The 21343-nt window shown below is 51.9% G+C and overlaps 1 protein-coding gene across 5 annotated transcripts in view; it reads right to left on the reverse strand.

The window, feature by feature from the left end:
- Window positions 1-18001, reverse strand: part of RFX1 (regulatory factor X1) — a 35167-nt gene extending 17166 nt beyond the window's left edge. Inside the window, exons 1-7 of one of the 5 annotated variants that reach the window (XM_053586697.1) lie at window positions 17519-17999; window positions 15209-15283; window positions 9995-10352; window positions 2248-2357; window positions 1929-2012; window positions 1177-1284; window positions 111-227 (exon numbers count right to left, since the gene is read on the reverse strand). In XM_053586697.1, coding sequence (XP_053442672.1) covers window positions 111-227; window positions 1177-1284; window positions 1929-2012; window positions 2248-2357; window positions 9995-10304 — 729 coding nt within the window. In that variant the 5' untranslated portion in view covers window positions 10305-10352; window positions 15209-15283; window positions 17519-17999. Of the gene's footprint in view, window positions 1-110; window positions 228-1176; window positions 1285-1928; window positions 2013-2247; window positions 2358-9994; window positions 10353-15208; window positions 15284-17518 lie in introns of all 5 variants that reach the window. The other 4 variants (XM_053586698.1, XM_053586696.1, XM_053586700.1 and 1 more) reach the window with 4 other exon arrangements.
- Between the last annotated feature and the right edge of the window lie 3342 nt (window positions 18002-21343).

A 21343-nucleotide genomic window follows, 5' to 3' on the forward strand; every position in this document is an offset into this window, starting at 1 on the left:
GACCCCCATCAGCTCGGCTCTAACACACCAGAGGCACAGCCTCAGGAAGCTGCAGAGGCCGCCTGACTGGGACCCCCTTGTCCCAGTCACTGCCCGCCTTGGCCTGGCACCTCTTGGGTGACGGGGACACTCTGCTGGACACCATGGACCTGCAGCTGCTGCGGCACTGTGCCCGTGGGGGCCCCAACTGTCTTGCTGGAAGAGCTGTTGGCCTGCACTGGTGACCGCTGTAAGGGAAGGAGACATGGGAGCGCTGTTGGGCCTGCCCCAGGTCCTCTCTGGGGCAACTAGGCCCTTATAAATTCCCTTTCTCAAGAGGGATGTTTGGGATAGGGCAACAGCCAGTAAGGACGTATCCCATGCATCCAAATGCCCACTTCCTACAACATTCCCGGTCATCCCCTGGTGAGGGTAGAGATTCAGCCCAGAGGCTCAAGGCCACCTGCAGCCTCCTTAATCAGGAGGGTTGCTACACCACGGTGGGTGGTGCCCCCCAGCATCTCTGAGGCTCTCCTGGGGCTGACCATCAAAGTAGTAACAACAATAGCAGTATCTACCACGGTACTGGGCTGACTCCCACCCAGCACTGCTCTGAGTGCTTCAGATTTATGTATTGGAATCCCATAGCATCCCCAACTTCTCAGTTGAAGTACAGAGGGAGGGGACACACAGTTCTGAGTGGAGGCACATGGTACTGACCCCAGGCAGGCTGGTTACAGAGCCCTCTGTATGAGCTCTAGGCTCTGCTGTGGCACAGGCTGCAATTCTCACAGCCTTCCTATGGGCCACCGACACACAGAAAATTCTGGCCTTCCCAGAGTCCCAGAGGAGTAAGTGGCTAGCTGGGCATCTGACTCCAAGCTCTGGACACCTGTGCTCCAGGCTATCTAAGGCCTGCCTGCCTCCAATAGGGCATAGGTGTGTGTGGGTCTCCAGAATCCACCCTATGGTCTGTCTTCTTGGAAGAGCCCACTTGCTTCCTGGAATGTGGTTCCCTGAGCTGAGATCTGTCAGGGCCTTCTTAGCCCAGGGAGGAAGCCACCTCCCCTTCCCTAGCTCAGAGCTAACAGGGCCAGGAATTGGGTGGGTAAACCACACAACACAGGTTCAACAAGGACTGGTAGTACAAGGGGTAGCAGGACGTGGGAGTACATGGCTGACAGAGCCAACACCTACCTCCGGGGGCGAGTGCACCTGCTGGGTATTGAGGACTGTCAGGGAAACCTGGCTGCCCTTGCTGCCTGGGGCTGCACTCTGCACCACCAGACGCTGTGTGGGGAGAGCCTAGAATCAAGGAGGGAGAGGATGGATCACTGATGACAGCTTGCACAGCTTTACTGGGTACCTGCACAGTGCCAGGCAATGGTGATGCTCTAAGTGCTTCATGGCTAAGCTCAAGGAATGTCCCCGACAGCCCCAATGTGGCATGGTACTGTCCCTACTTCACAGAGGGTGACACCATGCTCAGGATGGCGAAAATGCCTGTTTGAGGGTCTGGAGCCAAGAAGTAGCAGGGCCGAAGTTGGTGGCTAGGAAACCTGACTCCACAGGCCACATAGATTGTGCTGTCATTCTCAAAGCCTGACAGTACTTTGTCCAATTCTGATTAGAAATGGGCCCTCAACTCCAAACCTGGACCTGGGTTCTGCTTTGGGACGCCAAGGGTGGACTCCTAGGGTACCTCCCAAACTACCAATCTTGTTGTCTCTGTTAAGATGATACATGTGGCTCCTTCTTCCCTGATGGCCCCTGATACAGTCTCACCCTGTGGAGGCAATCCCCAAGAGCCAGGAGGTGGGGTGAGGTAGCTGCTGTGTGGGGACTATGTTCTCAATCATGGCGAGGGCAGATTCAGGCCAGGCACAGGGGTTGGTCCTCTACCCTGAGAGAGGCTTTGAGAGGACTGGGACTGGGGATGGTGGCCTTACCTGCTGGGGCACCTGGATATTGGTTAGCTGGAGGGGTGACACGTGGCCTGGCTTGGCCTGCACACTCGTCTGGACCAGCAGCCGCTGCAGGAGCAATGTGTGAAGAGCTGAGCCAGGCCATTTCCCCAGGGAGGCCCAGCCCAGCAGGTGGAGGGAGCTGACATGCACATCTTGATAAGAGCAAGTGAGCAGATGGCTCTGGCAGGAAGGCGGGGGGGGGGGGGGGGGGGGGGGGGGGGGGGGGAGAAGAGATGAGGCCCCTGGGGCTGCAGACTGCACTGCCACCCTCAGATGCCCCCCAGGGAGGGCCATGTCCTACCTGCTGGGTGCCCTGCACCTGCTGAACCACCTGAGTGGGGACGCCGGTCTGGCTAGCGGTGGAGCCCGGGCTGGCCTCTGACACAGTCTCGCTGGCCCGCATGGCACCTTCTGTGGGGAGGGAATCACTGGGTCAGCTCTGCCTGTGCTCCTGCCTCTACCCAGAGCTTAAACCCATCTGGAGGGGATGACACAGGCCCAAGCTGACACTCAACAAGACCAGGCCTTTCCAAGAGTCCTGCCTGCCCCTGGCCAGCTCTGACTTTGCCTATTAGGGCTCCATGTGGTGGGGCAGAGGGACAGGAGAGCCTATGATCCCTAGCATCTGCAAGGAGCATCACCCCACCTTCCTTGTCCTGAAGCCAGATTAAAAGAGGTGATTGCAGAGCCGTGATGCTGCCCAGAGGGCTGGACCCCTTTCCCAACAGACAGGAGTTGTGGACAAGCAGTGAATGCCCCCACCTCCCCCAGTCTTGGCAGTAGAGCCACCTTCCCTGGGATGACCCTTGGCTTCCTAGGAAAGGAAGCTAGTCAGAGGAGTGGTCCCCTGGCCTATAGCCAAGTGCCCTGCCAGCCCTCCAGTCCTCATGGGGTGGGAGCAGCCTGGGGAGGCAGTACTCACGCTGACAGGCAGCTGAGAAGAGGCAATCATAGAACATGGTGCCCGCCTGCCCCTCCCCCTTCCGTCTGTCTATTCGTCTGTCTGTCCAGGGGTGCCTGCCTGGCCCTCCTCGCTCCTTGCCTGCCACTGTAGGAACAGCAGGGCGTGCAGGTGGCTTTATACCCACAACCTTGGGAGCTAATCCCTCCAGTGGATGCAGGGTGCCTGTCTGCCTGCCCTCTTGAAATAAACACTCCCCTCCCGAGTGGGGCCTTCAACCAGGCTGGGGCAGCACTGTGGGGTGAGGAGGGAGGCCGGTACCCAGTGATGCTATCAGGCAGGCACAGGTCAAATTTCATGTACATCTTCCTGGGTGATCAACAAGGAGGGTCCCCAAGAGGCACTGGCCAGGAGACCCTCACCCCACTGGAATAATGTCCTTCCAACCCACTCCCTCTATGTGGCCTAGCCTGCCCCCAACAGCTCCAGAGGCTGAGGTGGGGCTGGGGCAGACATGTTCCTGCCCTCTCTCCAATGTGCTGAGACAGAGCTGAGGCCCCTTCCTGGAGGGTTCAGAGAGGTTATCTAACCCCAGCAGAACTGAAGCGCTGTGCATAAGGAGTGACAGTGATTGGGACAGATGTTAATATTGCTTCTGGTGTAACAGGAACTCCACTAGGCTCTTTCTGGGCGCCCGGAGAGAGCTTTTATCCCATTTTCAGATAATGAAACAAAGACCAGGAGAGAAGAAGTTACTTGCCCAAGGTCACCCAGCTGGGAACTAGCTAGCCAGTACATAGGCCCCCCTCTGGGCCCACATGAACCTCACAGCACATGTAGAACCCGGAGTTGCTGGTCCTGCACAGGCCCCAAGGGCACTGTTATGTAGACTCAGGCTCATGGGCACAGGAAGGAAAAGTAAGCTGGGAGTCTTTGACATCTCAAGGACTGGAGCATCTGAACTAGGCCTCAGCTATGTAAAGAGACACAGGGGAGGGGCCTGGCCAGAACAGGAAGGCTGTCCTGGGTAGATACAAGGACCTCAAGGCCACATCAGGGGCAAAGACTGCCAGATGTGGGAGGCAGTGTTGGGTGGGAGAATTCTCCCCATCACCACACAAGGGGCTATGGCACTGGCATTTGGACAATCCCAGGCCTACTCAGCCAGTTGCCCGCACAGCCAATTCCTATATTTTGCTAGCCTCTTTGCTTGCATCTGCTTTAGGCTAAAGCTTCCCTGAACCGTAAGGGAGGAGGTTCTCAATGAAATGGGCCCTCTGGGAGAAACCTGAGACAGCCCTGAGTCACGTGTGGGGTCCTACACACCTGGGTGTCCATGGGCACAAGGAGCCAGGCCCAGCCAGAGGGATGATGCCTGACTCAGTGCGGAGGCCTGTGCCGGGTTCTGCCTGGCTCAGGGTGGGCAGTAAGTGTGGGGCTGGAGGCATGGGGCTTGCTGAGATCAGGCATCAGTCTCAGGGAAACAGACATCTCCTGCCTCTGAGTTTGCCTTCAAGGCTGGGACCCGCATGCCCACCAGGGCAGGAGGGCACAATAGGAACACACCATGAGGATGAGAGGTGAGTCTGCTCTCGCAGAAGAGGGGCTTCCTGTCTGCCTGTGGCCAGGGCAGGGTGCCTCTGCCACTGTACATGGCCTGGGCTGTTCTTTTGGGGTAGCAAAGTTGGGAGGGGAAGTGTCAGAGCGGGGGGCTGGGGGGTGGATGGGGTGGTGGTGGTATTGAGTCTGCAACTATCTGCCTACGATCTTCCTTCAGGGCCCAGGAGGCCCCTGTTGTCTCAAGTCTCAGGTCCGGAAGTGGTGGCTGATTTCCTGTCCCTGAATCTGATGAACGAACATCTCGGCCCCACACTTCCCCATCTAGATCTACTCACACCCTCAGATGAGCTATTCTGGGAAGACAAAGGGGGCCTGGGAGGCTGGGCCCCTGGAATCCCTTGCCAAGCTGCCCCTCTTTTCCATGGATAGGTAGAGCCATCCAGCCCTCTGCCTCATGCTCCTTTGCTCCTAGGGCTCTTAGAAAGGCCTCTAGGCCCTGCTGCTCCAGGGCCCTGTGCTCCTTGCCTGCTTAGACCTCATTTTCACCATCTGCACTCAGGGATGCTGACAAACACCTCCATTTCCCTGGAAACATGTCTTCTTGGACTCCCAAGTGAGAGATAAGCAGGGAAGGAAGGCTGGACACTGTCCCTTCTTCAAGCTTCCCAGGAGGCAGCTGCCAGGGCCTACAGCACCCTTCCGCTTTGGGTTTTATGCAAGAGTCTGATGACCTCTAGGGACAGGGATCTATGGATCTAGTATTGTTCCTGACCAGGGAAACCCAAGATTCCTTCCCATCACCTCCAAAGTCACCTTAGGGCAGGCGTACTAGGACAGCACTGGGTGAGCTGCCTGTGGTGCTGCTGTCAGCTGGCCTCCAGCCCCAGGCTCCAGGCCTGGACGCAGGGCCCCTCCCTTCCTCCCTCCCTGTTGTTGACTCCCTGGTTCCTGGTCAGCTCTTATTGCTCCTGGCTCTGGAGGAGTCCTAGGTGCCTTGTGGCAGACTTCACTGGTGTCATTACTCCCCCTCCCCTGGGAAGCGGCTCACATGGCCCAGGCTGCCCTTGGATGAGAAGGGACACTATCCTGAAAGCGGTGGAGAAAGGCAAGAAATCACTGCAAGGAGTGGGAGAGGGGTCGGGCACCAGGGCTAAAGCCAACCTCCTCTTCCCCAGAACAAATTGAGGAAGCACTGCTTGGTGACCCTTCCAGGGACAGACTTGCTTCTGCCAGAACCTGAAGTAGCAAGGAAATGAAATTCCCCAGGAACACTGTTACAGATGACTAAGCCTAACCAAAGAACTGAGTCCAGGAGAGATACGGGAGCTTCATGGTCGCTGCACCCTGCCCCAGGGTCAGCTTGCCATGCCACACAGCTAGTGATAGTGGCCCTGGGTCTGTCTGACCCCTGGCCTCCTAGAGGGAGAGTCAGGAAGAACCGGAGAAACCAACACAAGGAGAGGGAGGACTTGAGGTGATCTGGGGAGAGGAGGCCAAGACTTGGGGGGTTCAGGGGTCCACGCCATACTCTTGCTCTGGGACCTCAGATCCTGAGGCAGGAGAGACCCACATCAAAGAGGAGGAGGACCAACCAGACACAGTATAAAGTGGGCAGAGCCCTCTACTGGTGTGTCAATCCTCTAGGGCTACTCTGGGTCAGGTTAGTGTTCACCAGTCATTCCACAACGACTCAGAAGACAAAGCCCTGACCCTCATGGGCACTACCACCACCACCACAATTTTTTTTTTTTTAGACAGACTCTATGAAGCTTTTGGTAGAGTGCCGTGGCATCACAGCTCACAGCAACCTCCGACTCTTGGGCTTAAGTGATTCTCTTGCCTCAGCCTCCCAAGCAGCTGGGACCACAGGCCCCTGCCACAACGCCTGGCTGTTTTTTATTACAGTTATCATTATTGTTTTAGCTGGCCTGGGCTGGGCTCGAACCCGCCAGCCTCAGTGTATGTGGCTGGCACCGTAACCACTGCTAGGGGTGCTGAGCCACCATCATCATCATTAACTTCAAGTGGTGATAAGCATTAGGAAGAATAAGGTATCTTTTCTTCCTTTTACGGTGGCAATAAATAAAAGAAAAAAAACAGAAAAAAAGAAAGAAAAACATAAAGCAGGCTAGGCACAGTGGCTCAGGCCAGTAATCCTAGGAGGCCAATGTGACAGGAATGCTTGCACTCATGAGTTCAAGACCAGTCTGAGTAAGAGTGAGACCCCCAACTCTACTAACCACATAGAATAGTTAGCTGGGCAAAATTGTGGTGGGTGCCTGTAGTCCCAGGTACTTGAGAGGCTGAGGCAGGAGAATTGCTTGAGCCCAGAAGTTGGAGGTTAGGCTGACACCACAGGACTCTAGCCTGGGGCAATAGTCTCAAGGGTGGTGGGGGGGGAGAATTTGAAGAAGGTGGCAAAATAAGAAGGCAGAGAGTGAACAGTAGCAGTGGGGGGAGGCAGGGAGGATGCAAGTCAGGGAGGTGGCATCTGAGCAGACACCTGAAGGAAATGAGGGTCAAGCTGGCAGAAGGTCTGAGATGGGAGAGCTCTGGGCACAAGGCACTACAAGTGCAAAGGCCAGGAAGCAGGACAGAACCCAGCAAGTTTGTGGAGCTGAAGGAAGGCTGGAGGGGCTGCAGTAAGTGTGTGAAGGGGTGGGTGGAGGCAGATGGGGCTGGGTGACTGGCAGATCAGAGTTGGGAGGCTTAGCATTTGTTAGCAGAGGCATAGGACATGTGGAGCTTTTAAAGCCTTTTGTTTGATCCAGTGAGGGGTGGCAGTGGGCTAGTTCTCCTAGGGCTAAGAAAGCCTCGGCCAGAGATTCTCAAAGGGACTACCTGCCTTGGAATTATCTGGCATGAGCTGGGACATGAGGGGTCCAAACTGATAGGAAGAACCAGGGCAGGGGCCATGAAAGTGGAAGAGGCAGGTAGGTTCTGGATGGGTTTAGGAGGTAGAGCCAAGAGATCTTGCTCAAGGATGAATAGGACAGGAATCAAGGCTGACCCTGGGCCTGGAAAGACAAGGAAGTTCTCAAAGGAACGAAGATAAGAAGAGGGGAAAACATCCAGAATGCAATGTGACTGTGCTCATTCAACAAACCTGTTAGCCCCTGAGTAGATGAGTCAATAGTAGCTACACATGGGATCCTAGGGGTCAGGGCAAAGGCCCAGAGTAGAGACCTCAATGTGGACATCGAGAACTGTGACATGGGAAAATACCATGATGAAGGGACAATTACTCACCACTAACAGTGAGTCTAGGATTCACCCTCGGTTGCTAATGAGATCAGGAAGATGAGGAGGAAACAGCAGAGGGAACTAAGAAGGGGCGGTCTACAGGGAAGTGGGCAGACACCTGGACAACCTGGGCTCTTACAGGCCTCACAGGAGGGCATCTTTGGGAAAAGGGACAAGCTGCAGAGACTGTGGGAGCAGGAGGTTCCAGGTTAAAATGGAGGCTGTTCTGCCTTTATGGGCAGATGGAAAAGATGTGTGAGAGAGGGACCAAGCCAATAGGAACAATCATAGGAGCCAGTCCTAGAGGGGGGTGGCCTGGGATATAACCACATGGCCAGAGACAGGTGTGGGGTCCCTTCACCCCTGAGTAGTAGTGAGCTAGTACAGACAGGCCCTAGGAGACAGGCAGAAGGGGTTCTTGTGGTCATCTGATGGTATCCTATCCCCTGTATAGTCAACCATAGGGTCAGGGACTAGGAGTGCAGTGTGAGACAGGGAGGCAGCAGTGAAAGGTGGGGCATGTGGGGAGTGGGATTCTTGGCTACGAGAGAGCACACTGGTAAGAAAACATTACAGGGCTACTGGGCAGTGCTGAGAACCTATCAGAAATTTCAGTCTAATGACCCTGACCATAATCTATACCAAGGCAGGCATCCCTCCACACCAACCATATGATAAGAGTCACTGCCCTTGAGCCCCTGCTTGTCCCTGTCCCCTCATCTTCCCTGGGGACCTCAGCCCTTCCCAGTTACTGCCCAGAGCCCCAACCCCTTCTGTTCTACTCCACAGGCCAACATCAATTGCCACTTTTTTTTTTTTGGAGACAGTCTCACTTTGTTACCCTCAGTAGAGTGTTGTGGCATCACAGTTCACAGCAACCTCAAATTCTTGGGCTAAAGCGATTCTCTTGCCTCAGCCTCCCAAGTAGCTGGGACTACAGGCACCTGCTACAACACCCAGCTATTTTTTTGTTGTAGTTGTCATTGTTGTTTGGCAAGGCCTGGGCTGGGTTCAAACCTACCAGCCCCGGTGTACATGGCCAGCACCGTAACCACTGAGCTATAGGCGTCAAGCTCAACTTTTCTATTTTTAGTAGAGATGAAATCTTGCTCTTACGCAGGTTGGTCTTGAACTCCTGAGCTCAAGGGATGGTCTAGCCTTTGCCTCCCAGAGTGCTAGGATTACAGGTGCAAGCTACTGCGACTGGCCAGCTGCCACATATTTTGACAACTCTCTATGGCCCTGTGGTCCCCAATCATGTCATAACCTGCCCTTTCCATTCCTCTTAGGATGCCCTGATGATCCAGCCACTTCCTTTTCCACTCTGGGGAAGACCAGGGCCAGCATCAACTTGGGCTTAGGTCCTTCCTGCTCCACAGGGCACATTAAAGACCAGGCCAACCTAGCCTGACACCCAGGTGTACTGCCATTCTCATAGAAGCACTGAGTCAGACAAGATGGAGACCTGGCCCTCAGGCAGCCCCCAAACAAGCCAGAACATTCCAGGCATTAAAGGAAAGTGCTGCTATATTTACTGTGGGAAATGCTCAGGGGGTGACAGGTTTGTCCAAGATGACCTGCTCTGAAGCCAAGTCCTGTGTGCCTCAGCATATGTCATGAGACAAGAAAGCAAAAATAAAAAGCTAAAGAACAAAAGAAAATAACCCCCACTAACAGTGCCATTCCCGGTTCTGAGCCCAGTCCCTCTCCCTTGTCCCTTGGAGGAGTCACTACTTGTCCCAACTCTCTGCTTCTCTGCTCCCCGTCCCTTAGCCCACTCATGTTGTGGAAGGAACCAGCACATGGGGGACACAAATCCCTGGGACACCATGACCCAAGTGCCTGGTCATTTTCTCCAAGGCTGTAAGGGGCAGCCACCACACTCACAAACAGCCCACTTGGCTCCTGGATCCTGCCAGAAACAACAGGATAGCTCCTCTCAGAAGGGGAGTTGCCACCTCCAGGTCCCTAGCTGACTTCTCTAAAGTACCCGCTGGGTACTTTCGCCCAGCTATGAGCACCTCTCACATATCCCTTGAGAGCAAGAAGCTGTGACCATCCCTTCACAAATGGGGTAACCAAAGCAGGAACCTAGAGCTCACCCTCTGCCTGCCACAGGTGTCTGCAAACTTTGATTCCACTGCTCAATCCTTCCGTCCAGTGACATCTTACTTGGGAATGGACATAAGAACAGCTCAAAGAGCTGCCCTGGTGGGAAGGGGTATAGAGGGATAAAGGCTTCCCCTGCCCCTGAGATCCTCCATCTCCCACCCTGGATGCTGATCTCCCACAGGCTCCTTGGAGTTGTTCAGAGAATCCCTGGCTTGGAGCACACAGCACTTACCAGAGACGGTGACCACAATGTACTGCTGGGAGGCAGGGGTCGGGGTGGGTGCACCAGCTGGCTGGGAGGGTGCCGGTGCGGCTGGGAGCTCCGTCACGTACTGCTTCTGGCTGCCTGGTGGCTGTGCCTGGGGCTGGGGGCTCTGTAGCTCAGTGACATACTGGGGCTGGGGAGTGGTGGCGGCGGTGGGAGGCTGGGGGGGCTGCGGTGCTGTTGGGGGTGGCGGCTGGGGCTGGGCCTGTGGTGGGGCCTGCGGCGTCTGGGATGGTTGCGGGGCCGCCTGTAGCTCAGTATATGCCTGTGTTGCCATGCCAACGGTGGGGGAAAATTATAATAAATAACGCTTTTTTTCCTCTTCCTTGAGAAGAAAGAACGGGAGGGGAGAAAGGAAAAAAAGAAAAGGAGGAAAAACAAGAATTAATCTACAGGCAGAAGAAAGCATGGATAGCTCCTGGCTCCCTGGAGATGCGTTTGGGTTCATCAGTAACTTAATTAAATACCCAGGCTTATGGCCAGATATATCTAACCCATCCCTGCAGGGTGAGAGGGTATAGATTGAGGCTGGATCCCAGCTCTTTGCCTCTGTTCACCCCGGGCTGGGACTCCTGCCTTTTTCCTACATAGCCTCTGGTACCCAGAGACCCCCACATCCTGTAGGGTCACATTTCTCCATACCCAGGAGGACTTGGGCCTGTCTGGTGGCTCTGACGATGCTCTAACCTGGAGATGAATGGTGTGGTTCTCACTGGGTCGGGCTCCCAAATACTAAGAGCAGTTTCTCCCCTTGCTCCTTCTGCTCCACTGAGGACAGTGGACATCTCCTGAGTACTCCTGTAGGTTGGGCATTGTGCTAAGTGCTTCGCTATGTATCTTCATTTAAAACTTTGCAACCACTCATCTGGCTTGGGGTTTGGTCTTCTAGATGAGGCTCAGAGAGGTGAAGGCACTTGTCCAAACCCACAGAGCAGGGAAGTAAGTGGCAAGGCTGAGTTGAACCCTGGGCATTCTGCAGCCTTGACTATTGCCAGAAAGCAAAGTCATGAGGAAAGTTGTCTCTCAGCAAGCCCATGCAAGGTCCCTACATGCCCTCCATCTGGACTTGGATTCTCAACTGAGTATCATTCCCGAGGGGCTGCCAGACACAGGAAGACATATGAGGCTAAAAAGCCGCCCCGAGCTGGTTGTGGCCACAGCAGCCTTCAGGCCCTCTGTCTGGGGTGGTTATGTGTCTCAACACCACATGCAATGTCCTTGGGGTAGTGCCCTTCTGAGGCCAAGATCAAGCCACTGCTGACCTCAGAATGGGGCTAGCCTGGCTGGGTGGAAGAAACAGCTTTTCTGGCAACTAAAATCTCATGGTCCCTCTCCCAGGTGCTAGGCTGGGCAGATGGTTTTGGGGCCCCTGCACTGAGAAGCCCCATCCCTAGCTTCTGGAGACAGTGGAACAAATGAGGAGTAAAGAGAAGCTCCAACTCCTTGCACTGCCATGGCTCCTACCTGGTGTCTGGAGGTGTTTGCATTTGAGAGCCCCACCTGTGGTTGGCCATTACCCTGGGCAACACTGTACCCTGGCTGGCATTGAACTGGAGGCTCTTCTGCACTAGCCCTTGAGCACCGGTGTGTGATATACCCAGATGGCCCTTTGCAATAGAGTGACCCAGAGGGCAGGTTTCAAGAGAAGAAGGAGAACAACAACTGCTGTTTTATTGACTATATCCTCCCAACAGCCCTGTTTGGGAGGAGCTATCACACCCATTTTACAAATGAGCTGAGCAAGACAGCAACTGGTAAGGGAAAGACTTGAACCCAGGTCTCTCTGGCCTCCAGATATACACTCTTAACCCCCAGGCACAGAGATCATCTGCTGTTTACAATCAGTAAACAGCATCTTCCCTGTTTCTCTGATGAGAGACTTGAGCACCACCTGCAGAGGTTAGCCACAGGCCCAAGGCTCCCTTAGGGCAGCACAACTGGTGAGTGGGGAGCCAGGAGCTGGCCTGAGCAGCCCAGGGGAAGCCAGGCACATTCTTCACACCTCCTTGTATCTGCTTCCCTGGGGTCCAGGTTCTGCCCTTTGATATCAAACTTAAGAGGTATCTGAGTCAGCAAGGGGAAGGCAGGCAAGAGACAAGGCCTGGACTGGGCTAGATGCGTGACCTGAACTTGGCTACCCCCTAGCAGCATGACTTTTAGGGAGGACCTCCACTGCCCCAACTGTGAAATGGGAAGACAGCAAGCCAGACCAGGCAGCGCTGGCTAGAGTTCAATCTGATTGTGTGGGAAACACCTTGCCAAGTGTTTGGCATGTCATAAGCACTCAGGAAATGGCTCTGGCTCCCATCACTGCCCAGGGCCCTTTAATAAGGTTCCAGGAAAAAAAAATAAATAAATAAAATAAGGTTCCAGGAAAGATGAAAAAGCCTCCTGGCCCTGCCTCCCATCCAGCAGCCAGAGCTTTGGACTGCCAAAGACAAAGGAAACATTGGCTTCTGCCTGCCATGCCACTTGGGTGTGTTCTCTGGCCTTGAGGCAGGATGGGGACAGGCCGCAGGACTCTGCTTGCTAGTGTGGGCCTGCCAGGTTGGGTCATTAGGCAAGGTAGGATGGAGCGACATTTGGGGTTTCCAAATGACCAGCCTCAGTGTTCAGGGAGCAAGGAAATTTGCACACCTAGAGAAAAAGAGGTTGCTCCCTGCCTTATACAGGGAGAAGATATCTTCCTCCAGCCCCTACTCTCTTCAAATTCCTTCATGCCACCATAAAAGAGCTCCCTGGGGCTCCTGACACCATCAGGTCCAAATCTGGCTCAGCTTGGATACTTGAGTCACTATAGCCAATCAGTGTTTGTCTGCCGGGTGTCAGACCTGCCCGATATGAACCCTTGCACTATGTCTTAACTCTAGAACATGTTTCCAAGCTTCCTCTAGGCTACAGTTTGCCCACTGGTTACCTGGGAATGATGAGAACAACCAACCAATTCATAGAGTTGCTGTAAAGATCAGTGATTGACTCAGCACCCGAGAAACCTCACAAGTGGCAGGTACTGTTTATTATTCATTCAACAAATATCCATGCTAGGTGGGGATAAAAGCAGAAAGAGACAAACAGGGTCCTTAAACTCTTGGAAGGAGGCACCAAGAAATCCACCTGTAGCATTCATCAGTATCACCAGCATTTGGGGAGCTGGTTAAAATGCAGATTCCTGGGCTGCACTTTACCAGAGAGTCTGAGATGATCCCAGAGTCTGTTTTAGCTAGCCCTCCAGATAAATCTGAGGCAGGTGGTCCTGAGGGCACTCTCTGAGAAACCCTGGCCTTGGCTTTCTCAGCCCTGAGAGAGCTAGCTTATTGTGCACACTTCCATAAGGCTTTAAAGGCTCCTCACTCGCTGGCTCTTTCTCCTCCTGGGGATACAAAGTGTGCAGGCCTCATCCATTCCACTCAAGGGGAAGGGGAGGAGGCAATGATGAGTTCCTAAAAAGCCTGAGCTCAAAAGGGGGACGTAGGATATTGATGAACAGTTAAACCAACTTCTCTACAGTAGGCCCTCTCAGCACCGTTATTGTCAGTCTGTTTCCCATAATTATTTGACCAGGGAACCCTTTTATTCCATTTGTAGATGACTTTAAACAGTTGCAGTGGTATATTCCCTAGAGAGCACAAAATCACATATATCTATACAGCATGAGGTATAGCTGGGTGTTGTGGTGGTGTTGTAGCCTCCCAGCTACTTGGGAGGCTGAGGCAAGAGAATCACTTAAGCCTAAGAGTTTGAGGTTGCTATGAGCTGTGACACCACAGCACTCTACCAAGGGTGACACAGTGAAACTCTGTCTCAAAAAAAGAAAAAAGAAAAGAAAGTAGCCATAGATAAGAGGCAAACAAAACAAAAGGCTCTGTGCCAATAAAACTTTACTTTTAGACACTAAGATTTGAATTTCATATAATTTTTGCAGTATGAAATATTGGTCATAAAATATTCCTTTGATATTTTTCCCCCCAATCATTTAAAGGTGATTTTTAGCTTACGTGCAAAAACAGGTGGCAGGCCATGATTTGCCAACCCCTGTTTTAGATAACAAGTTCTATATCTAAATGGTTTATATCCCAGGTGAAGTCCTCCCAAGAAAATGGAAAGAAAACTCACTTTTCTCATCTGTAGAATGGCTTCAATAATGAACTTGCCAGAGAATGGTAAAATTAAATGTCCTCTAGATCCAATTTGTTTGTAAGACTGGTCAATTATTCCTCTAAAATTATTCCTAAGACTGGGCATTTCTCTCTATTTTTATTTTATTTTTTTTGCCTGGCTATTTTGTTGTTTTATTTTTTTTGAGAGACGAGGTCTCGCTCTGGCTCAGGCTGGTCTCGAACTCCTGAGCTCAGGCAATCCATCCGCCTTGGCCTCCCAGAGTGCTAGGATTACAGACATGAGCCATTGCACCTGGCTGGGCACTTTTCTCTATATTCGCCAACATTGTGCTGGTCAGAGCTGCTGTCATCTTTGTCTAAACCAGTGGTTCTCAACCTTCCTAATGCCACAGCTCTTTAATACAGTTCCTCATGTTGTGATGACCCCCAACCACAAAATTATTTTCATTGCTACTTCATAACTGCAATTTTGCTACTGTTATGAATCATAATGTAAATATCTGATATGCAGGATGTATTTCGGGGACCCCTGTGAAAGATCTGCTGGTCTAGACCCAAGAAGCTCCAGCTTCATTCTTGCCTCTGTAGTCTATAAGATCCTTTGAAAATATAGATTCTATCTTGTCACACCCTCTGCTCAGAAACTACCAAAGCTCCCCATCACAGCTCCTAGAAAACTGAAGAGCCCACAGTGGGGCTCAATTCTTGTCCAATGAGTATAAATGCATCAGGAACACACTAGTGAGCATCAAAGACCAGCTGCAATCTATCAATTGGTGAGGTCTTGTGAGAGAGTTACTGCCTCCTCCTAGCTGCAGGCTTGTGCTACAGGGGAAGACAATGCTTACTGTCCAGAACACGTAGGAGAAAGTTTCTCTAGCCCAAGAAGACTGCACTGTGCAGTTGCTATCTGAACACAGTATCCTCAAGAGGATCTACCTGGACATACCCTGCCCCAAGACATGTGACAGAGGAGGAAGATACTCAGGAGGAAATATCTCAGCTCAGAGATACTCTTCTTCTCAAATTCCTACCTCTCCCATTATATTATACCTCAACTCACCCAGATGCCTCCTGGAAGGCTTGGGACTGAATCTGGGACTGGGTCCAAGCAGGATTTTTCTTTCTGGCTACTTTCCTAAAGCCAGAGAAAAGCCATTTAGCATCAAGAGGAGTGACACTTTCCCACTACAAATTTAAGTCCTGGTATCTGTTTTCCTGAATCCCTGTCATCAACCCACACTGCCCAACATGTGAGTCAACCTTTTAAACTCATGGGCTATCACTAGATTCAAAATGATAAAAATAAAAGCCAACAGTGTAATTCTGAGGGTTGAGCAGCAAGTGACAATCATCATAAAAACAGCAGAGACTAACATAGTTTGAGCAATTACTGTGCATTTGAGGTTCAACGTGTATTATTTTATGGGATCCATAGCACAGTAACATGAGATTAAAATGATTACCAAGGATTGCTGCCCCAAGATTAAATGAGAGAAAACTGAGGACCAGAAGAGTTAAGTAATTTGCCTTAAGAGTATACAACTAAAAAACACTTGATTGTTTCAAGGACAAACAAACCAAGCCAGTGTTGCCCACCATAGTCAAATGATTCTTCCGCACTCAGGCCTTTCTCCTATAAAAGTTATTGGGAGTGTGGAGTCGGAGGCAGTCAACAGGACAAGATAATTGGTAACATCATTTTTTGTTCAAAATCAGTCTTTCTAAAAAGGTGATGATCTTCCTAGTAACTTGGTATTTCCATTTGTTGTTGTTGTTGTTATTGTTGCAGTTTGGCCAGGGCCAGGGTTGAACCCGCCACCTTTGGTATATGGGACTGGTGCCTTACCCACTGAGCCACAGGAGCCGCCATATTTCCATATTTGTACTGAAAATTAATCTCCACTTGTCCTAACTTTTAAGGAGCCCTGCCCCCTCTCAAGGAAAAGTCTCTGGAGAAGTGAGACTCCCCAGACTAATCTCAAATTCTTGGGGAAAAGCCTGAAATAATCCTTTTGTTGGAGTTTATTGATTGATTTTAAAGAAAACAGCTGCAGTCTTGCACACTGCCGACACCACGCTCAAAAGCAAAAGGGAGAACAAGCCAAGTAGACTTGGCCTGCCTGGCTGGCTACTTAACAAAAAAAAGAAACAAATTCTTCCCTGAGCTGGCAGATCTTGTCACTCAGAAAAGCAGTAGCAAAGAATCTTCTCTCACAAAAGTGGTTAGCTTCCCCTTCCCTCTAACTATGCCTGCCCATGTAGTTCTGGAGGTTGGTTCCGCCTCAGTGATACATCATTTTGGTTGATACTCACTTGACACAAAACAAGTGTCTGGCCAAGAGAAGCGGCTTAAGGAATCTAAGAAACTTCCTCAGATGCCATCTAGTTCCCATTTCTAGAAGGGGAGACCATGATGGGTAGGACAAGGAAACATCCCATCTCCAGGAACAAGTTCCCTGTCCTCCCAACCAGGGACCACATCACACCTAAGCAGCCCCGAGAGAAACAATAATCACGTTTATGTTCCTCTAAATCAGTCACTCAAAATCACTCCTCCCTGCCATGGACTTCGATTTCTGCAAACCAAATCCTCCAGGCTAAAGACAAGCCTACTCCAGCCCACAACTCCTCCAATAAACTGTCCTTCATGTTCTCCCAGAGAAAATAAGGCAGGTTTTAGAGTGAATAGTAGTGTTGAAATTAAGACTGGCTAATGGTTAATCTATCAAATCCCATTCAAAAACAGTAGATAGGGGTAAATGATTCTAATATGTAACCTAGAAAAATTCCTGATAGGAATTAGGAGTGCCTGTAATGTAGAAAAAGGGGCGATGGTAATGATGCTCCCCATTTTACAGGATGGAAAACTGAGGCCTCAAATGTGACAGGTGCTTGCCCAAGCTCTCAGTCCTGGGACAGGTGACAACCGCGGAGCCCTTAAAGAAGACAAGAGAAGAAAGCCCGTGGTGGCTGCCCCACTAGCTTTCGACTGGCGGAGGTGGGGGGGCGCCTGGACCCGCCCATCCACCTTGGCCCCGCCTCATCCCTCCCTCGCTCTCATTGGTCCAGCCTCCCCAGGCCCGCCCCTTCGCACCTCCCGAAATATAAAAGCCCCCAGCCCCGGCCCGTAGACCTCAACTCGCCGCGGATCTGCCAGCACCCGCCCCTCGCGGGGGCCGGGCCGCGGAGCCTGGGGGCGGGTGGTGTCGCCCCACCCCAGCCCTGTCCCCCTCCCCCATGGTCCAGGCAGTCGCCGCCGCCATTTTGACTGTCCGCCCCTTCCTCCCCGACTGTGATTACAGCGACACCGCCACCCCGGCCCCACAGCCCGCCCTCGCCCTGCCCGCCACCCCGGGGCCGCCCCAGTTACCTCGGCTTTCCCCCCACTTCTGTCCGCGGAAGAGCTTTTCGGAGGTCTCGGCGTCGATGTTAGGAAGGGGACAGGACGTGCCGGGGTCCCCAGGCCTGGCCGGGGGAGTAGGGGTGGGGGTCGGCCGGGCAGTTGTTGTTGTTGACTCGCGTTGCCGGGTTGCTTGGTCGCCACGACTACCGTGGCTATGGCGCCTCCGTTTCCCTCACCGGGGCAACTGTTGCTACCCACCCTACTTACGTCACGCGCGGGGGCGGGGCCCTGGGTGATTGGCGGCGCCGGCAGAAGTGGTTGGACGGCGCCGCGCCCTACTGCTAAGCTATAGGCTTCAAGGCCCGCTTTTCAACGCCCGCTGGAGTTTCAGGCACTCTGATTCATCAGTATGAATGTCCATCAAAGGAAACTGAACCCTCAAGGGCTGCGGAATCTGTCACTCCTACAAGGAAGCAGCGGCTAAGAATATGGGGTGGGCTATGTGAGGCTGGGATTGGTTTGCGGCAGTAAAGCCTGTCTTCTGGTTCGACTAAAGGGATGTCAATCTACCCAAGGATTGCCGCGCTCTCTGCCTGGAGGCCGTGTGCGCGCGCCCCAAGCAAGGCCATTTGGGAGTTGTAGTCCGTTCCTACGTACTTTAAATACCTTATGGAATAAAAAAGGCGAGAAAGGAAAGTTCTCCTTCTTCATAGTTCTCTTTTCCTGGGTGGGCCAGCTTCTGGCCTCACGCTGAGGTCAGGGGGGAATGCGGTGAGGCACCCAGCCTCTCTGTGACGTCAGCGGCTGAGGCTGGGACTCGGGGTTCGATGACGTCACTGTGTGGTCTTTCCGGCAGCCTTCTGCCTGTCCGGATCAGGTGTACGTGGGCAACGGAGGTGGAGTTCTATTCCTGATCCCATCCCCGAACGGCCTCCTTCCCTGCCCAAGCCGTCCCGAAAACGCGGCTGTTGCTCCCTGTCCTTCTACCTACCCCATCGGACCGAGAAAGGTCACCGCTGCCGGAGCGACTGTAGCTATCTCGGCCCCACAGGCGGCGCGGCTGCCCTGGGAAAGGTCTCTCCAGGACAGGGGGGACTTAATTAGCGGCTTCCACCGCGGGCGATAAGCAAAGGTCAGCGCCTGCCCCTCCTGGAGGAGTTCGAGCCGCCCTGAAGGACTCCGCTTCCCCCTACACTTTCTGTCTCTGTGCCTCATTTTCCCCAAAGGACCGCCAGGACGCAGGGGTGGATAAAGAGACAGAAGCGGGGACCCCGACTAGGATGAGCGCCTTGGGCGCAGAAACTCTTGTCATCAACATAAATAATATTCTAATGCAGTATTTTTTAAAAATGTCAAGACTAATGGGGAGCGAAAAATACTATGCCCAACAAAACATCAAAATTTTAAATAAAGACAAGACCTGCCAGCACTGGGGTTAGGGTGGGGTGAGTCGTGCAATGCTGTGTAGCAGTGAGGAAGTGGCTCGACCATTCTGAGCTTCTGTTTCCTAATTCAACCAACTTTATATTTGCTGGGTGCAAGGCTCTGGGTTGTAAAAGTGAAGAAAGCAAATAAGTCACTTGACTTTGCAGCCTATAAGAGACCAAAGCAGTGAGATAAGATAGATTCAATGGGGGAGGTGAGAGCAGCATAAGAGGATGAAGAAAAGGGAATGAGAGGATGCTGTAGCCAGTATATCTGAGGAGGGGTCCCTTGGAATGATCCTGGGTGGTGAGAAGAAAACCTCCTGAAGTTGAGGTAAAGGTAACTACAGAAGCAAAGAGTTAAGGGCAGGAACATCTGGGTAAAGCATCAGAAGGTGAGATTGGAGAAGTAACAGTAGCCAGACAATCCAAAACCCAGCAAAGTGTAACATTCTCCCCCACTTGACAGGTGAGCAACTGTAGGCTTAGAGCAGGGAAGTGGCTCCCCCAGGATCAAACAGCTGAAGGCAACAAACCCCAGGCAGCCTGTCATCCTTTCATGGACTTTCTAGTGCCCTGAGTGTGACCCACAATGGGAGAAGAGAAGCTGCAGCAGCCCCAGTCTACTTGGAAAATGCCACCTGAGCCCCAGCCCTGACAAGTCCCTCCAAGAATTAATGAAACTTCCAGGCAGGAAGCCCCCAGGTATAAATTCCAGCTGCCAATGCAAGTCACCTGCCACTGCTTCCATGAAGCAGATTAGGGTCTCAGGACCAGTCATAGGGTCTTTGTTATCAGTACCGGAATCTAGAAGTCCTATTTCCACCTCCCACCCATTTCTGAATGTCCCAGAAGTCCCAGAACCATAAGATATACACAGCCAAGCCCAGAGAACACTTCTTTCATCAAAAACATTCAGTATAAACTTTGTGGCAGGAACCCAAGGTGGGGGCTAGAAATGCTCTTATGTTTTTATCTGGGGGGGTGGTTGCACAGCAGATATACAGCCAGCCCTCTGTGTATCTTCAGGTTCTTCACAGATTCAAGCAACTGCAAATCAAAAATATTTAGAAAAGGGCGGCGCCTGTGGCTCAGCGGGTAGGGCGCCGGTCCCATATGCCGGAGATGGCGGGTTCAAACCCAGCCCCGGCCAAAAAAAAAAAAAAAATATTTAGAAAAGTAAATAAAAGTAACAATAAAAGTCATAACAGCATAACAACTATTTACATAGCCCATACATTATATTAGGTGTAATAAGTGCTCTAAAGATGATTTAAAGTATATGAGAGTGTGTGCATAGGTTATATGCAAATACTATGCTTTAAGAGATTTGAGCATCTGTAGATTTTGGTACACAAGTGGTCCTGGAACGAATCCCCTGTGGATACTAAACGAGGAATTGTAAGATTCACCGAGCTCTTCATTCAAGATCTATACATATTCAAGGTACACACGTTATATGTGCTATACCTCCGTTTAAAAGTTAAAAAAAAATTTACATGGGGTGGCGCCTGTGGCTCAGTGAGTAGGGCGCCGGCCCCATGTGCCAAGGGTGGCGGGTTCGGACCCAGCCCCGGTCAAACTGCAACAAAAAATAGCCGGGCGTTGTGGCGGGCGCCTGTAGTCCCAGCTGCTTGGGAGGCTGAGGCAAGAGAATCGCATAAGCCCAAGAGTTAGAGGTTGCTGTGAGCCGTGTGAGCCACAGCACTTTACCCGAGGGCAGTAAAGTGAGACTCTGTCTCTACAAAAAAAAAAAAAAATTTACATGTAGGGCAGTGCCTGTGGCTCAAATATGCTGGAGGTAGCGGGTCCAGCCCTGGCTGGAAAAAAAAAAAAAAAAAACTGGGCAAAAATAAAATTCACATGCATTTGTTATGTCATTGGAAGTATCTCTCAACCAACTCCTTCCCGGAAACATTGGTATTTACAAGGAAGGAATTAAGCATAGTCTTGCCTTCCCAGTAGTAGCTATGTTTCATGGCCACCAAACAGCCCAAGAAGAATGTCAACTGGAAAAGAAAATGTGGAAGGAAAGAGAAAATTAGAGAATTGCCATTTTGCAAAAGCCAACAAAATTATTGATTTAGTTAGTGATCATATATGGGTGCTATAAAACATAAGGTGAGAGGATGCCGGCAGACAAGACAGAGTGTGACCTACCAGAGGGCTGTCAGGGAAGTGGACTTCAGCCCAGAGGCCAGTCACCAGTGTTAGAAGCAGGGGAAGCTGACTATACACAGAGGCATAAGCAAACCCAAGGAAGTTCTCGGTTCCCTCTCAGGACACATCCTGCCAGTATGTTAAACCTGACTCTGATCAAGTCTCTTGACAAACCTCCAGTTTTCAGAAAATGGAAGAGGTCAAGGAACAAATTAAATAACATCACGAAGCAACAGACAAATCCAGAAGGTGGCATACACTAGAGGAC

The sequence above is a fragment of the Nycticebus coucang genome, chromosome 3 (genome assembly GCF_027406575.1).
Source record: "Nycticebus coucang isolate mNycCou1 chromosome 3, mNycCou1.pri, whole genome shotgun sequence".
NCBI classification, from domain to species: domain Eukaryota; kingdom Metazoa; phylum Chordata; class Mammalia; order Primates; family Lorisidae; genus Nycticebus; species Nycticebus coucang.